Source organism: Dermochelys coriacea, chromosome 2 (assembly GCF_009764565.3).
Source record: "Dermochelys coriacea isolate rDerCor1 chromosome 2, rDerCor1.pri.v4, whole genome shotgun sequence".
NCBI classification, from domain to species: domain Eukaryota; kingdom Metazoa; phylum Chordata; order Testudines; family Dermochelyidae; genus Dermochelys; species Dermochelys coriacea.
In genome coordinates this window covers 41707051-41725879 of record NC_050069.1, presented here as the reverse complement: position 1 = coordinate 41725879, position 18829 = coordinate 41707051, and the positions used below count along the sequence as shown (strand labels likewise).

Here is an 18829-nt window from a genome sequence, read left to right as displayed (position 1 = left end):
GCATGGCAGAGAGAGACAGAGACACACACTGTATGTGAGAGAGAGAGACACGCATTGCCCCTTTAAGTACGCTGACCCCACTCTAAGTACATTCCCTTTTTAAGTAAATCAGCAAGTTGAGACAGCAGCTGCGGCCAGCAAGTTTTCTCCATCCTGAGCCCTGTCCTGTCCCCACCCAGCTCTATATGGAGAAGGGGTAAGCAGGGGGCAGGAGTAGGGGGGAGGGGGACATCCTGACATTAGCCCCCCTCTTTCCCCCTCCCCAGCCCAGCAAGCAGGAGGCTCGGGGAGCAGCACATGGCAGTGCGGGGAGGGACAGCTGAACTGCTGGCAGATAGCCTGCTGGGCAGCTGCCGCACAGGGAACGGGGAGCTGATAGGGGGGCTGCTGGTCCACGCTGATTCCAAGCCCCCACCACTAGCTCCAACAGGCCGCTCTTCTTGCAAGCAGTGGACAAAGCAGGTGGCTGCCAAACGACGTTATAAGGGAGCATTGCGCAACTTTAAACGAGCATGTTCCCGAATTGATCAGCAACATAACGAAACAATGTTAACCGGGACAACTTTAAGTGAGAAGTTAGTGTACTAGATTACAGGAATACTCCCTCTCTAGGGCCAAATTCTAGTCCAGCCTAAAGACTGATGAGCTGGAGAATGAAGACACACTTGCTGACAAGCTGAACGTTGTTTGATCCTGTGTATCCAGGTGCTTCACTTGGCGAACTACAGAGAAACCAACAAAAAAGACAAGTGTTTTATTACAACAGATGTGCAAGAGAGATGCCAGATCTGGAGCCAGATGACAAAATGCATATACAACCATTAACAGAACAGGATAAATTCTGGCACAAAGCTGCAGTGGTGCAACCAGAAAACCAAAGATCATATCAAGTGCAAATGGTTTCACCCTCACTATCTGTCCATAGCCTCTGCAGAAAAATAGCATCAGCTGGGGACCCTGAACTGGAAGAAGAGACAAGGTGTATGCTTTCTTAAATCAGACGGATTCTTATAAGGAACTAATCATAGTCAAGCTCCATTTAATTGGCAGAACGTGAAAATGGAGCTTGACAAAGGGGTAGTGGCTACAGAGTTGGGGCAAGAGACTGACAAAGTTATTGCTGATGCATTCACCAGCTTGATTTTGTCTGTACCTGAGCTCTATTCAAGTTCTTCAATGGGGGGAAAATTCCTGTACTGGGGAGAATGGAAGTCAAGATGAGGTATGGGCCCAGAGGGCTCGTCTCCCTCTCTTTGTAGTAGCTGGGGAAGGGTCAAATCTTTTTGGTTGGAATTGGCTCTCTGCCTTGAAGGTTGGCTGGAAAAAGACTTCTGGGACCTTTGTATCACATGAGTGCAGGATCAATCAATGACCTGTTGAAAAAACATGGGCAAGTATTTAGAGAGGAGCTGAGAGAACTCCAGGATCTCAGGGTAAAAATACATATAGATCCCACAGCACGCCCTCAGTTTTGTAAGGTCTGCCCTGTTCCTTATGATCTACAAGCCAGGGTAGAAAAGGAACTTCAGGGATTATCTGTCCAGTGAAATTCTCTGAATGGGCTATTCTGGAAGTGCCAGTAGTAAAAGCTGTTGGCTTCAAACAGCTATGCTATGATTACAAACAAACTGCAAACCAGGCTACCTGCTTGGAGTAGTACCCTTTCATCGCATAGAAGAGCCTTACCAAGCTAGATATGTCGCATACTTACCAATAGTCCTGGATGAAGACTCACAGAATGTGGTCACTATCGATACGCATAAAGGACTCTATAGGTACACCTGCTTAGCGTTTGGGATTTCCTCTGTTTATGCTATCTTCCAAAGAATTATGGAAGGATTATTGGCTGGATCGCACCAGCCAAAGATGTTATACCTAAATGATGTTCCTATGACAGGAGAGACAGAAGTGGAGCATCTGTGGAACCTAGACGAAGTCCTATAAAGGTTAAGGGAAGTCAGGTTGCAACTCAAGTGCTCAAAGCATGTTGTAATAGCCAAGAAAGTGATTTATTTAGGAAATGGTGTTTTGGGGAAAAGACTGCAAACACTAGAAGAAAATATGAAACACAATCATGACCATCAACAGGTCACTTGCTTTTTCTCTCCTACAGTACTTGTTTGGATTTGCAGTTTTGTGGGAATGCCCAAGTGGCTGCCTGGTATGACAGTAAAAGTTACAGACCTGATTTCCTGTTAGGTTGCTGTAGGTCATTCCCTCATCAGATGGCATATAGATTATCTGTTTGCCTGAGGAGGGGGCAAGGAACCCAAGTCAGGTTCAATGGACTCGAGTGGTGGATCAGTGGAGGCTACTGTTCCTATGATTCATCCAAGTTCAGAATTAGGAGAAGTAAATAATCTGCTCCTGTTGGAGCAGGTACTGGAGTGGATCTCTTAGTACTGAGGTGCTTGTGGAATTTCCTCCTCTCTTGGCAATGCTGGGAATATCTGCTTTAGTCCGCCATTTCTGCACGAGACAACACAAACCCCCTGTTCACTTGGACCTGTAGATAGAATGTTGCGGGGGAAGGAGGGAACAGAGTGACTTGGGGCAGAATAATCCCCTTTTTCCTTTTTTCCACACGAGGTCAGGTAGTCTTCTCTGAACCTCTAGTTAGAGTTCCAGTTGTTATACTGAGCTGTTGATTTTCCTATCAAGGAATTTTTGTTGAACTTGGAGAGAGAGGGAAGTTGTATCCTGGGGGTTCAGGATAGTTATTATAGGATAGTCCATAAACATGTATTCTGGGGTGGGGAGTTTTGCCTGGTCCCTGGAGGCCATTTTGTAAGTTAATAAAGAAGCAGTTGTAGAGGAGAGAAGACTTGGTGTGTTATGCTCCCTACATACCCTACGCAGCTGTAACAGGCACCAACAGCGTCACTGGTCCTGATGCATGTAGCTGTGAAGTGATCTTTAAAGTAGCTAGGAGTCAGTCCAGTGAGAATTTTAATAGATAGTGTAATATTGTTTTTAGGGAACTAAAGTGAAATAGATTATTTATAATACACCGTATGGAAGCAGATTTGACTACACAGTTCAAGGGGCAAAATGTCCCACGGAAAGGTAAAGAACAATATAACCAAAATACAGGGGACCTCTGCAACCAGACTGAGAGGACCAATTAACAGCTATATAAATACTCCATTGTTATCTTTTATTCTACAAAACAACAAATTGACATTTTTTCAGAGAAAACAGTTTGTTTTCTTGATAGATATCTGCTCTGGTAAAGTCTATGTGTATTTCATGAGCATGACATGAGCATATTAATTTCTGGGAGCTATAGTCTGAATGCATTTGGGTAATTGAATGAGATTTGCAATCCAGTGGCAGGTCAGGATAATGACAATTATTGTGTTTCTTAGGAATATAAATTATATAGCTATCTGTTTCTGAGCGTAAGTATATAAATGAGGGAAATGTTCATTTAGGGAACATTTCGTCCAGTGGTATGTGTAGTAATGGAATTTAAACTGCTAGAAGTTACCTGAACTGCATGGGACTGAAACACACACACACATACACACACACGGAGGAGGCCTAAAAAAGAAATGTACTTGGACTCTGCCCAGTAAAAACAGCTGTTCGTCAAATTTGCATGTCTGTGTTGAATTATATTTTGCAACTAAAGACATAATGATTAACCCCTTGGTTAGTCATGTGGTTTCTTTAATAACATGAATGGAAGTAATACCGACGCATGTGGAAAGATTACTACATTTGTGATTCATTCACTCTAGGCAATCAAGCAACATAAGATTATTCTAAAAATCCATTCTATCCCATCTAGTTTTTACACTTGTGTGTGTGAGTGTGTTGTGTGTGAATATTTTGCTCACAAAAGATGTCAGATTAATATCCCTGGATTAAATTAGTCTATCCATAGACAGGACAAAAAAAGACAGTGACAGGGAGGCTTTCCACATGCCTTGCTGTTGTGACACCCAGCTGACATGGAGGCACCTGCTCTAGGAATGAGAGGGCAGTTCAGTCTCCATTCCCATTCAATCCTTCATGTTTCTGTTGAGACTGCTAACAAGGTTGCCAGTTGTGGTTGTGATATTATGGTCCACTTATCCACTAGGGGCTGGACTCAGACCAGCAAACTCTGTTAACGTGGACCACTGAGCATTATCAGATGGTAATAGCTTTGATCGCTACTTATTTGGACTGGATTTGAAACAGTAATATTGAACTGCTCTACTTTACCCAAACTCTCACTTCTAATTAACAAGTTCTGTTCTCGCTGACTTTCAACTTGTGCCGAAGATTGCCGACCCCTACTCTACTTGAAACTGCTTGTTTGAAAAAACACAACCACCAAACTACTGTTATGTACTATATCTGTTTGGAACACAGTTTGCTTTGAAAACGAATCACACTCTAAAATTAAAAACTCCACTTTATGTGTGTGTGTGTGTTCGTTCATACAGAATACTAAACCTGCTATGCATATTTTCCCTGTCGGGGAAGATCAGGCCAAAAAAGAACATGAAACATCCAAAAATGTAGTGTTCCTGGCTCCAGTGTGAACACTTCAATTTACCAATTAAAAAACTGCAGATGTGCAAAATCATTGTGAAAACACTGTGAGTAGCATTTTTCAGAGGACTCTGAGAAACTGCTTCACTTTACAAGGAAGGGTAGGTAAGCAGAAAAGTGGTCTTGTGAGCAAAGAGTGGAGAAAAATGCTTTGAAAACTCTGGGGCCCTATCTATTTATTTAGCTATTGGTGAAGTAGTGGTACAAATTTATTGTCCCAGGTAGTATGATGTAGCATGCACTTTATTTATTTGCAAGCTATGTGGCACTAGCTTATGGTATTGTTTCCAAACGCATTTATGGCAACCAGAAAAGACAACTCCTGAAATGTGAGAATGTGTTCCCTCTGGATACAAGTCATCTCTTTAATGATTAATGTTGAGATGACTGACAGCTTACAATGTATAGGAAACTCATTGGTATACAGAGTCAGAAATTCACATTTTAAAAGAAGATTGTTAGATACCTTTTAAAATATTTTAGTATGATATCCTGAGAGAACAGTACAAACTCATTAAAGTTTTATATTGTTTTTGTTGAATTTTCCACACAAGTCTTCCAAAAGCTATTTACTTTTTAAACCTGGCCCTTCTCAGCTATAATCATTTCCATGTCCCCAGTATAATGCCATAAGAAGGCTGAGAAGTAGGCCACATAGATGTTTCAGGCCTGTGAGAAGAAAGAAATTAAGAATCCCTTTTATACACACACATTATTTTATGTTCATGTTTTTGTTATGGTTTGTTACATGGGCAGGAGGGGAAGGAAGCAAAGAAGGGAAAATCCCCCAAAACTGTGCAGAGAAACTGAATTAAAAGTAGCACTAGTTGTGGTCCTGCACAATAGCACTTCCCTGTGGTTGCTCAGGAAATTGATTCTTAGTCCCTTCCGTGTATCATCTGTTCTGAGTTGGGAGCACAAGTGATGTTCATACCTAGCTGAGAACAGCTGAAACAAGTGAGGACAACTGAGGAACTCTAGGGCATCAGAACCTGTGACCCGATGATCCATGTAGATGGCAAGATGTGTGCTTCATTCCAATATTCCATACCTGAGTAGGAAATTAAAGAACTATTTGAACACATTTCTTTCTTTGGTGCTCTGGGAAGGAAGGTACTAACTCATGCTATTAATCATAACCATGGTGCTTGGGTATGGGTGAATACAGGAAAAAGCAGGAAGGAAGAGGTAAAGAAGGGGACAATGTAATGATCTCCCACAGTGATTGGTAATGGAGCATTTATGTATGGAAGGAAATGGAAGAGACTGTGGGCAGGATCCCTGCTGGAACATGATGGAAGGTTTTGGCACAGAGAGAATGAAGAAGTGACTGGCGACTGTAAAATATTAGAGAAAGCTTTTCTCCAGGTCACCCTGCTGAATGACTTTACAATAAGGAATGGAGGAGGAGATTGAGAAGGGAGGAAGGAGAGAAAAGAAAGTGAAGGCTGGAGAAAGGCTGTGCAAAAAAAGGATTCAGAATGATTCATATTATTTATTTTTGATGATAACCACAAAATGTGATAAGTACTTTCCAAACAGAAAAGAGGGGACAGTAATTGCCTTGAAGAGCTTGCAGTGTGGTTTCAAGTTTGATGGGCCTTTGCAAAGCTTTTGCAGTTCCCTGGATTGATTGATTGATTGATGTGTATCCACTTCCTATTGAAGCTTTTGGCAAGCATTTTTTATCTTGAATCTCTGTGAATAAAGTGAGGCTCTCCTTGCTAGTGAATTTCAAGTTTGAGTATTGTTTATTAAGTAAAAGCCATAAGTTCTCTGCTATTATGGCCAGGAGGCCAGACAAACTAAGGGTATGTCTACACTACAAAACTAGGTTGATATTATAGAAGTCAATTTTTATAAATTGATTTTATAGTCGATTGCATATGTCCACACTAAGCGCATTAAGTCTGCAGTGTGTGTCCTCATTACCGTGGCTAGCATCGACTTATGGAGTGGTGCACTGTGGGTAGCTATCCCACAGTTCCTGCAGTCTCCGCCACCCATTGGAATTCTGGGTTAAGCCACAATGCCTGATGGGGCAAAAACATTGTCACAGGTGGTTTTGGGTACATGTCGTCAGTCACCCCTCCCTCCGTGAAAGCAACGGCAGACAATCGTTTCATGCCTTTTTTCCGCACAGACGCCATACCACGGCAAGCTTGCAGCCCGCTCAGCTCAGCTTACCGCCACCGCCACTGTTGTGTCCTGGGAGCTGCTGGCAGCAGACGGTGCAGTAGGACTGCTAACCGTCGTCATACACTGCTACTGCTGCAACTCTGTTCTGCTGCTGCTGTCTCAATAGCGAATTTCTCCATGTTGTCTGTCATGGGCTCCCAGGTACGTGTGTTCTTCCTCGGGACATGTGCGTGGTGCTAACCATCGTCCTCCACCGCTTCCGCTGCACCTCTGCTCTCCTGCAGATGCCATACCATGGCAAACATGGAGCCCACTCAGATCACCCTAACAGTTATGAGCATTGTAAACACCTCACACATTATCCTGCAGTATGTGCAGAAACAGAAACTGCAAAAGCAGGTGAGGAGGCGATGGCAGCACGGTGACAAGAGTGATGAGGACATGGACACAGACTTCTCTCAAAGCATGGGCCCCGGCAATTTGGACATCCTGGTGACAATGGGGCAGGCTCATGCCTTGGAATGCTGATTCTGGGCCTGGGAAACAAGCGCAGACTGGTGGGACCACATAGTGTTGCAGGTCTGGGATGATTCCCAGTGGCTGTGAAACTTTCGCATGCATAAGGACACTTTCATGGAACTTTGTGATTTGCTTTCCCCTGCCCTGAAGTGCAAGAATACCAAGATGAGAGCAGCCCTCACAGTTCACAAGCGAGTGGCGATAGCACTCTGGAAGCTTGCAACGCCAGACAGCTACCGATCAGTCGGGAATCAGTTTGGAGTGGGCAAATCTACTGTGGGGGCTGCTGTGATCTAAGTAGCCAACGCAATCACTGAGCTGCTGCTATCCAGGGTAGTGCATGTCTTGGAAATATGCAGATCATAGTGGATGGCTTTGCTTCAAAGGGATTCCCTAACTGTGGTGGGGCAATAGACAGAACACATATCCCTATCTTGGGACCAGACCACTTTGGCAGCCAGTACATAAACCACAAAGGGTACTTTTTAATGGTGCTGAAAGCACTGGTGGATCACAAGGGACATTTCGCCGACATCAATGTGAGATGGCCGGGAAAGGTACATGATGCTTGGATCTTCAGGAACTCTGGTCTGTTTGAACAGCTGCATGAAGGGACTTACTTTCCAGACCAGAAAATTATTATTGGGGATGTTGAAATGCCAATAGTTATCCTTGGGGACCCAGCCTACCCCTTAATGCCATGGCTTATGAAGCCATACACAAGCACTCTGGAAAGTCGTAAGGAGCTATTCAACTATAGGCTGAGAAAGTGCAGAATGGTGGTAGAATGTGCATTTGGATGTTTAAAAGCGCGCTGGTGCAGTTTGCTGACTCGGTTAAAACTCGGCAAAACCAATATTCCCATTGTTATTGCTGCTTGCTGTGTACTCCTCTCTATCTGAGAGTAAGGGGGAGACCTTTATGGCAGGGTGGGAGGTTGAGGTAAATCGCCTGGCCACTAATAACGCGCAGCCAGACACCAGGGCGATTAGAAGAGCACAATAGGGTGCACTGCACATCGGAGAAGCTTTGAAAACCAGTTTCATGACTGGCTAGGCTATGATGTGACAGTTCTGTTTGTTTCTCCTTGATGAAAACCTGCCCCCTTGGTTCACTCTACTTCCCTGTAAGCCAGACGCCCTCTTCACTTCAATCACTGCTTGCAGAGGCAATAAAGTCATTGTTGTTTCAAAATCATGCATTCTTTATTAATTCATCACATAAATAGGGGGATAACTGCCAAGGTAGCTAGGGAGGATGGAAGCACTGGGTGGAGTGGTGGATGAGGGGAGGAAGGAAGGACAAGGCCACACTGCACTTCAAAACTTATTGAATGCCAGCCTTCTGTTGCTTGGGCAGCCCTCTGGGGTGGAGTGGTTGGGTGCCCAGAGGCCCCCCCACAGTGTTCTTGCTCATCTGGGTGAGGAGGCTATGGAACTTAGGGAGGAGGGCGAGCGGTTACACAGGGGCTGCAGCAGTGGTCTGTGCTCCTGCTGCCTTTCCTACAGCTCCACCAGATGCCAGAACATATCAGTTTTATCCCCCAGTAGCCTCAGCATTGCATCCTGCCTCCTCTCGTCTTGCTCCCACCACCTCTCATCTTGCTCCCGCCACCTCTCTTCTCGCTCATCCCTCCTGTCGTCACATTCATTTTCTGCTTTCCTGGACTCTGACATTATTTGCCTCCATGCATTCTGCTGAGCTCTTTCTGTGCAGGGGGACTGCATGAGCTCAGAGAACATTTCATTGCGAGTGCGTTTTTTTCTCCTTCTTGTCTGCGCTAGCCTCTGGGACGGAGATGATAGGGGCAGCATTGAAACATTTGCAGCTGCGGGAGGAAAAAAAGGGAGAGTGGTATTTAAAAAGACACATTTCAGAGAACAATAGGTAAACTCTTTCACAGGGAGCCAAGCTATTAACGTTACATAGCACTTGTGCTTTCGGGACAAGGTCGCATTTTGCCTCTTATATTGAGGGTCTGCCGGTTTGGTGTGAGAGATCACACACGCAGGGCCAGGCAACAGAATTCTGCTTGCAGGTAGCCATGGTAAGCCACAGTCTTTCGGCTTCTTTAACCTTCATAACGTGGGAATGGTTTCAAACAGCAGCGCCCTTCTTTCCCAAATCAAGCACCCATTGGGTTGGCCATTTAAAAGAAGGGGCTGCGGTTTTCAGGTTAACCAATTCTCACCCACCCAATTCTCTGGGATGATCAGTCTCCTGAGGATAACACAGAGAGGTAAAGAACAGATGTTGCTTGAATGCCAGCAAACACTGGGACCAGATGCTGCTATGCTTTGTTATGCAATGATTCCAGACTCTGTGCTACTGACCTGGCGTGGTAAAGTATCCTACCATGGAGGATGGAATAAGGCTGCCCTCCCCAGAAACCTTTTGCAAAGCCTTTGGGAGTACCTCCAGGAGAGCTTCATGAAAATGTCCCTGGAGGATTTCCGCTCCATCCCCAGACACGTAAACAGACATTTTCAGTAGCTGTACTGGCCGCAAATGCATCCCAAGTCTTCAGGGCAAATTAACCATTAAACACGCTTTCTTTTAAACTATGTATTATATTTACAAAGGTACATTCACCAGAGGTGCCTTCTCTGGCTTCATGGTCCGGGAGCTTGCCTTGGGAGGGTATTGGCTCCAGGGTAATAAACAGTTCCTGGCTGTTGAGGAGAACGGTTTCTCCTCTTGCCTGCTGTGCACTATCCTTCTCTGATCCGGAGCAGCTGTTTGCCTCTTTGGTTCTTTAGTAGGCTTGCCTGAGCTCCTTAATTTTCACGCAACACTGCTGCCGGTCCCTGTTGTAGCCTCTGTCCATCATGATCTTGGAGATTTTTTCAAATATTTTGGCATTTCGTCTTTTGGAACGGATTTCTGATAGCATGGATTCATCTCACCATACAGTGATCAGATCTAGTACCTCCCATTCGGTCCCTGCTGGAGCTCTTTTGCGATTCTGGGACTGCATGGTCACCTGTGCTGATGAGCTCGCCACGCTGGCCAAACAGAAAATTAAATCAAAAGTTCCTGGTGCTTTTCCTGTGTACCTGGCTAGTGCATCCGAGTTGAAAGTGCTGTCCAGAGTGGTCACAATGGAGCACTCTGGGATAGCTCACGGAGGCCAATACCATCGAATTGCGTCCACACTACCCCAAATTCAACCCGGGGATGTCGATTTCAGTGCTAATCCCCTTGTCGGGGAGGAGTACAGAAATCAATTTTAAGAGCCCTTCAAGTCGACAAAAATGGCTTCATCGTGTGGATGTGTGCAGGGTCAAATCGATCTAACGCTGCTAAATTCGACCGAAACTCGTAGTGTAGACCAGGGCTAAGAAATCTTATTCAAATATGCGTGAATATGTGAGAGCTTGTCAAACCCAAGCTTTGTCTGTTTTCATAGCAGAAGAAAATCAGAACTCAAACCTTTGTGAATGTCAGTGCCTAAAAACTATTTTTGGCACACGATGAATTAATGAACCCATTTTGAGACAAGCTTGGTAAGGTTTCCATTGTTCTGCAAGGGAGATGGCTAGAATAAGAGGAGAAGAGGAAAATACTGAGAGAGAGAGAGAGAGAAGAAACAAGAAGAAATTTAATCCTGCCTCAGCATGGGGACTGGACTAGATCAGTGTTTCCCAACTGGTGTGCTGTCACAGCCGAACAGGTGTGCTGCAGAATTTTTTTTTAAAGTACATGTGAGAACAAGGGGTATAAGCTGCCTTCTGATTGGCCATCTGTCGCATGGCCCTGCCTCCTCCAGGAGCACAGCAATCAATCAGAGCTTAATCTCAGAGCTCTTGTCCCTTCCCCTCCTTTGTGAGCAATCGGTTGGCTCCTCTGCCCCTCCTCTTCCCCCTCCTGCAAGGGGGCAGGGGGCAAGGGGAAGAGCCCCTGGAGCTCAAGATGTGCCATGGCAGAGAATAGGTTGGAAACCACTGGACTAGATAACCTCTTGAGGTCTCTTCCAGCCCTAAATTTCTATGTCTTATTTTAAAAAAAAAAAAGAAGAAGGGGAGGAGATGTGGGAAACTAGAGAAAGAGATTTGGCTTTGTTCTCCATGAACTGATCTAATTCTTTTTTTAACCCAGTTACAGTTTTGGCCTTCACAACATCCCCTGGCAACGAGTTCCACAGGTTCAGTGTGTATTGTGTGAAGAAGTACTTCCTTTTGTTTTAAATCTGCTGCCTATTAATTTAATCGGGTGAGCCCTGGTTCTTGTGTTATGTGAAGGGGTAAATACCACCTCCTTATTCACTTTCTCCACCCCAGTCATGAATGTATAGACCTCTATTATATTCCATCTTAGTCATCTCTTTTCCAAACAGAAAAGTCCCAGTCTTTTAAATCTCTCCTTTGATGGAAGCTGTTCCATACCCCCAATCATCTTTTCAGGGATGGGATGATCAGAACTGCACCCTGCATTCAAGGTGTGGGCGTACCATGGATTTATATAGTGGCATTATGATATCTTCTGTCTTTTTATCTATCCCTTTTCTAATGGTTCCTAACATTCTGTTAGCTTTTTTTTGTTGCTGCTGCACAATGAATGGATGTTTTCAGAGCCCTATCCAAAATGACTTGAAGATCTCTTTCTTGAGTGGTAATTTAGAAACTATCATTTTGGGATAGTAGAATTATGTTTTCCAATGTGCATTACTTTGCATTTTTCAACATTGAATTTCATCTATCATTTTGTTGCCCAGTCACCTGGTTTTGTAAGATCCTTTTTTCACTCTTTGTCGTCAGCTTTGGACTTAATTATTTTGAGTAATTTTGTATCGTCTGCAAACATTGCCACCTAACTGTTTACCTTTTTTTCAGATAATTTATGAATATGTTGAACAGCACTGGTCCCAGTATAGATTCTTGACTAACCCCATTATTTGCCTCTTTCCATTGTGAAAACTGCCCATTTATTCTTATTTTTTGTTTTCTGTGTTTTAACCAGTTACTGATCCATGAGAGGACCTTCCCTCTTATCGCATGATTGCTTACTTTGTTTAAGAGCCTTTGGTGAAGGCTAAATATAAATAACTTGATTAAGAAACACCTAAGGAGGTTCATAAAGGTGTAGGTCAAAGTTTTCACAAGTGACTAGTGATTTTTGATGACTGTTTTTGGGAGCCTAACAGGAGACACCATAGTGGGGCCTGATTTTCAGAAAGTATTGCAAACACATCTTAGGAAAACAAGGCCCTTTTAATGAGTCTCTGGTTGAGTAACCAAAACTACTAGTCACTTTTCAAAATCTTGGCTGTAAATAGCATGAAGGGGGAGGAGCATTATTTAGTATAATGGGTATAATTAGGAATAATATGTGAGAAAAATGTAGACTAAATATCAGAGAATTCTTCCTGATAATGAGATCTGTTAGCCTACGGCTCCTAGGGGCATTAGTGGAAGTTCCACTGCTTGGCAAACTAGTAAATATACATTAAATCTCAGTGTAGCCAGCTCTTGCAATTTAATAACATGGTTTTAGCCCTGACTGGAACCAGTCTCCCCAGAAGCTCCACTGCTCATAGATTTTCAGCCCTGCCCAGGAGAAACCGTTCTCTGATTAGCTGCCTTCCCCACTTTCCTATCTCCTGTAGAACAGTAGCCAATCAAGGCTTCCCACTTCTCTCAGGAGCAGAGATGAGTTTTGGAGTGGTGAAGGGGGAGATGGAGCAACCAATAACATTTTCAGAAGACAGGAGGAAGGCGAAGAAAGCCCAGCAGCTCAGGGTGGCACTTTCCTCCTCCCCTTCTGTGAAAAATTGGTCACTCTGCTCTGTCTCATCCCTCCTTCCTCTCCACTCTCTATCCCTGCAACAGGAGACCTGTGAAGGGGGAGCAGGAGTGAAGAACACTTGAAACTGACCTCCCTCCCTGCACTTGGATGGAGAGGGGAAGAAGACCCTGCTGCAGCTGCTGTCCCAAGCTGCGGAGGGATTGAAGAACCCCCCACAGCTGCCAGATGTGCAGAGGTGTCTTATGGGGCAAGGGGCTGGGGTGTGGAGCAGAATCAATGTGAGGCTGGGATGTCAAAATTGATGTGGGGGCTGGGTGTGTATAATTAATTGCAGGGCTGGGGAATGGGGAGATGGAGTGGATATAGAATTACTGAATTAGATTTTGGGGGTTTGCGGAGAAGCTAGAATCATGGAAATGTAGGACTTGGTCCTGGACTAATTTATCTAGTCCAGGACCAAGTATACCTAGACCCTCCCTGACAGCTGTTTGTCTAACTGGTTCTTAAATAGACTTTGTGTGTTGCTGGTGATATTATTGGGCCCCCAAAGCTTTTGGTGACCACGTAATCGCCAGCTGTATAGCAGCATTTTATACAAATCTGTGTAATTTGATCTCAGTTGGATCCTTTCAATGAGAGCCAAAATCACCTTATTCTGTACATTTGTGAGACTTGCAGCACTGTAATGGTCACACTCCCCCTGGAGGTGGGCAGAGGGAGTTTAAAAATCAAAAGAAACCAAAAACTGGTATTAACTTTTCTTCTTTATGTCATGTTATTTGGGCCAGTCTCATCATTTTGGAGGGATGTGATTCATGATTTTTGGACTCCTGGGGTTGACAATACTGAAATCTGCTTTGGCCAGGAGTTGGACTAGATGACAGAATAGGTCTTTCCCATTTCTAGAGCCTAGGAATGTGCCGCTTCTTATATGAACTACTGAAGGTGATTACTATCAGGTCTGGAGATGTTTGCCAAAATTGTGAATTGCTTATCTGCTTCGTGAATAAGTGGATGAGCTCCCAAAATTAAGGAGAAAGTACATAGGGCAAGTGAGAAATTAAAATTTGCAAAATCAAGGAAATGAGGAAGTGCCAAACAAAAGGTCAGAAGTCTAGCAAAAGTTTAAATGTAAATGGAAGAGAATTGTTCTCACGCTGGTCAGTCTACTCACCCCAAAATACCATTCTTTTCCTCAGTTAAACAGTTATATGTAATACAAGGATTAAAGTTTTATTTTTCACTGAACTGAGCTCAGTTACATCTGCATTAATAATGTCAAAGCTGTCACACAATAGCCACCAAGTCATCAAAATTGCATCTTTAAACAATCTAATTGTTGATTTTTTTAAAAAATATTCATTTGAAGACAAAGATTTAAATCCACAAAGAAACTATTGTCTTATTGTCAAGTAGCTGAGGTTACCATAGATAAGAAATTTACTGATCAAATTAATACCGATGTATTGTATCACTAGTGGAATCTATCCCTTACTATCAATCGATTCGGTGCTCTATAGCACAGTCCAGTACTGGTGTGCAGATACTGTGCAAGATTCTCTACACAGAGATCTGCATCTGAACCCTCATGTGGGGAATTAGGGAACCGGAGCCATTGAGGTGTATCCAAATCCTTAGATTTAAATTGAAAATTTGCTGTGAAACACAAAGGGATTCAGGTGTGAGTTTCCAGTTTTGGCCTGTTCTTACTGGTGACTAGCTAGTTTTAACACCAGCTTTCCAGAGAAGCAGCTTTAGCCCTTCTTCAGTGGCTGGCTTTCTTCCCTTTTGCATGCACTCCTGCTAATTACCCCACATCACACTTGTGGGGTGTTTATTTTATTTTGCTTTAGCTAAAACAAGTAATAATTAGATAGAGCAGTAAGATAATGAGAATTGGTTAATATGCCAGCAAGCCTGTACCCCACTACAACTGGAATTCCATTTCTCTTCATTTTGGCTCATGTTCAACGTCCTTTGATTTTGCAAGACTATGTGGCTCTTGCTTATTCGTCTGCTTATGAATAAAGCTGTACTGTAGATTCCACCGGAATAAATCCATGCAGTTACTTTATGGTCAGCAAAAAGCATTTCTGTTCTATATCTACAAATGTTTTTGGTTGCCTGTGAAAAGTCCTCTAATTTAGTGAATGGAAACAGGATCCTTTCCTTTCCTTCTCATTGGCAGAAACATATATTTTTCAGCTGTTCACAAGAGAACTTAAACAAGGGCTTGTCTACACACAGAAGTTGCACCGATTTAACTTTAAATCAGCTCCCTTGTGTGTAGGGAGATCACTTGTCTGGCTTTGAGCCAGACAGTCCTCTTTTGGGGTGGTTTGTCCTGCCTCTGGCACTGGAACAAAACCGGATGTGGTTTTCTCTGATATTGCACGGGGAATGCCATTTTTAAGAGCCTGCTGCTCCACTCCCTCTGGCATGACCTTGAACACACCATGTGTGTAAGGTAACACTGGTGGGGGGACATGCACCTAAACATGGTGCCCACCATGCAGCATGACCTCACCCACCAGTTGTTTGAGGTCACACTAGTGGGACAGAGCAGCATGCACTTAAAGATGGCACCCTCCATGTGGAATGACCTCACACGCAGTGTGCATGCGAGGTCACGCCAGTGGGGACACTTTTTGTGTGGCATAACCTCACATGCACTGTTCATGGAAGGTGACGCCAGTGCGGGGGAGGGTCACGCCATTCTTGGAAGTCCCAGAACTTCCAGTATCCCAGAAATCTGCAAGTGGCTACCCTACTTGTGCGTATGTATTATACAATCTTGATTGACCTGATCACATACTACATTTTTCATAAGATTCCTGCCTCATTTGGAGCACAAGATAGATGGTGATTTGGATAGTGAAGTAGGCTATTGTCTATACAATCCTGCCCCATTTGTTGCTGAAGTTGAAAGGTGTGTAGTGAATGAGACAAGGGACTGCAGGAAGAGAAAAAGATGATCCCAAAGTTAATACTATTGAATTCCACCATGGAAAATTGGAATCCATGTGTGATGTTAGGCAAGTTACTTAACTTTACACAGTTGGCTACAGATTACGTGTTCCTTATTTTCTGTGTGCCCAATTTGAGACCCTGAAGTATTATTTGCAGAAGTGCTGACTATTTCCAGCTGCCGTTGAAGTCACAGAGAGCTGTGTTTGAATGTGTACAGCACTATGTATGCCAACTTTTCTGAAAAATCAGGCCCATTGCATATCAGATTGGACACATAAACTAGCAGACAGTTTTAACCTTTAAACACTCTGTGTCTCAGTTCCCCCTCTGTAAATAGGGATAATAATACCACCATTCATCACAAATAAAAATAATTAAATAATGTATGTGAAGCACTCAGATACTTTAGTGATGAGTTCCATAGAAAAGCCTATGAGGAAAGTAATAATTCTGTCTTCAGAGCAGAGTTTGAATAGTGTACAGTAAGTAAGTCATAGGGCCACAGTTTGAACAATGAGGACAAAACAAAATATTGAATAGCTACTCATTCAGTGAGCATTGCCCATCCTGTGCACTGAATGAAGTAGGGATCCAGTGAAAAAAATAGTATGTGACCATGCAATTACAGACTATATGATAAATACCTATGCCAACTTCCTCTTCCTCCTCTTTTCCTCTTGACACTGGTGAAAAGTGCTGAAAGGTAATGGGAATAGAGAAAGATTAAAACTTTAATGAGACAGCTTAAAAAGTGAGAAATTTGGATTAGGGAAAGTAGAGGAGGAAGGAGAAAAGAGGGATTGTTGGAACAAAAGAGGGACTGAAAAAGCATTGAAGATGATAGGAAGAAGAGAGAGAAAATGTAGGAGAAGGATGAGGAGGAGGAGGAAGAGAGAAGGGAAGAGGGAATAACAGGCACTGAAAAAGCCAGAGGAGCAGGAAAGGAGGTACAAGAGAAGGAAAAAAAAGTGCAGTGAGGGACAGAAATGACCAGAATTTTACTAGAAAGTGTGTGTGCACATGTGTGCAAGCGCACACATGCCATGGAAATTGTACTCTATGGAGATCACCCCTCTGCACTGAAGAGCAGCTGAACTGTAGAAAAGTAGTATTTGGTCCATAGCTGGACTTTGCTTTCCCTTAAGATACATAGTAGCTCATTGTTTTGACAGCACAGTTGAATCTTTGGGCCAGCCTGATCTGTTTTGTATTTTAGAATTCTAGTCAAATAGCCTTTGTTTTTTCCCCTCTTCCAGAGAATACTTGCAACCGCAAACGTCTTGATCTCGTCTTCATCATCGACAGCTCTCGCAGTGTACGTCCTTACGACTTTGAAAAAGTGAAGGAATTCATTTTAACCATCTTGCAGTTCCTAGACATCAGTCCTGACGTCACCAGAGTAGGACTCCTTCAGTATGGCAGCACAGTCAAACATGAGTTTTCACTGAAGACGTTCAGGAGGAAACATGATGTGGAACGAGCAGTGAAAAGAATGATGCACCTGGCCACTGGCACCATGACTGGGCTGGCTATTCAGTATGCATTGAACATTGCATTTTCAGAATCAGAAGGGGCACGGCCACTGAGCCAGAATGTGCCCAGAATTATCATGATAGTGACAGATGGGAGACCACAGGATCCTGTGGCAGAGGTTGCAGCTAAAGCCCGGAACTCAGGCATCCTGATTTTTGCCATTGGTGTAGGAAGAGTGGATATGAACACCTTGAAGTCCATTGGAAGTGAACCTCATGAAGAGCATGTCTTTTTGGTGGCTGATTTCAGTCAGATTGAAACGCTAACCTCTGCATTCCAGACTAAACTTTGCGGTAAGACAACTATTTGTGGATTTGAAAGCCTGGGTGAAAATATTCAGAGTAAAAAAACAAACATGCAAAAACATCAAAGAAAAATTACTTAGGTTTTGTGGTGCAACATAAAAGCTAAGCAGAAAGCTAACTGAGCTAGAAAACATTGGAGCCTAATTCATATAAAATGTATACACCAATAAAAGAGGTTTATCCGAAAGACACTTAGCATAGCAGACATAACTGGGAGGGAGAGAGCCAATTCTGCTGTTGGACCTATAAAAATGTGATTTAATTCCTAGTGGAAATATGCAATGAGTGAAATACACATACCCTTCTTTTACCATTTATTATTTGTTATTATTATTTTAGCATAATTTGCCATCCTTTGCTACTTAAATGTCAGATAAGTAATTTGATTTATATTAATTTTTAAAATATTTTTATTTAGTACTGATCTTTACATTTGTAAGCCTCATGGATGTCAGATTCTGGGTACAGTCCAAACCAGTGAGGGGTTGTGTCATTGCCTGTCCTGTAACCCTGGGTGCCTTGAATTGCTCTGCCGCTGTAGCTCCCTTATCTTACTCCCAGTTATCTTACAAGCATGAACTGAGTGTCTGTGAGATAAGAACCTCTGGGTCTGCAACTCTGATTCCAGCAGCCTGCTTGTTACACCCAAGTCTCACATTCGTATCCACCAGTTTTTTTAGTTACACCTTTCAAGATGACCCCAACACTCCCCAGTCCTGAATTTTCCCAAAACCGCAGGCTCTGCAATGTTCAGTCCATTCCTGGACCAGTCAGAGGTTTGTTTGCTCCACTACAGGGACAAAATGCACAGCTTATCACTTTAACTGAGTTAACAATCACTTCAATTCAAACAGCACTGGGTTGGTTTAGATTAAAAGTAAAAAGTTTATTACCAAAAGGAGATAGGATTATAAATGAATTCAGGTATGAAGCATAGAGTTAGAAATGGTTACAAGCAAATAAAAGTGAAAAACGCTTCCTAGAGATTAAGATTTAACAAAACTGTAGTCTTAGTTCAAGGTCAGATTCTTACCACATTACCTTCCAGCAAGATGGCTGACCACCCCTCTGGC

General features: G+C 43.3%; 1 protein-coding gene across 9 annotated transcripts in view; it reads left to right on the top strand.

Moving 5' to 3' along the window:
- Positions 1–18829, top strand: part of MATN2 (matrilin 2) — a 122647-nt gene that overhangs the window by 28911 nt on the left and 74907 nt on the right. For all 9 annotated transcript variants that reach the window (XM_043507560.1, XM_043507558.1, XM_043507561.1 and 6 more), the window contains exon 3: positions 17175–17744. In XM_043507560.1, coding sequence (XP_043363495.1) covers positions 17175–17744 — 570 coding nt within the window. The remainder of the gene's footprint in view (positions 1–17174; positions 17745–18829) is intronic.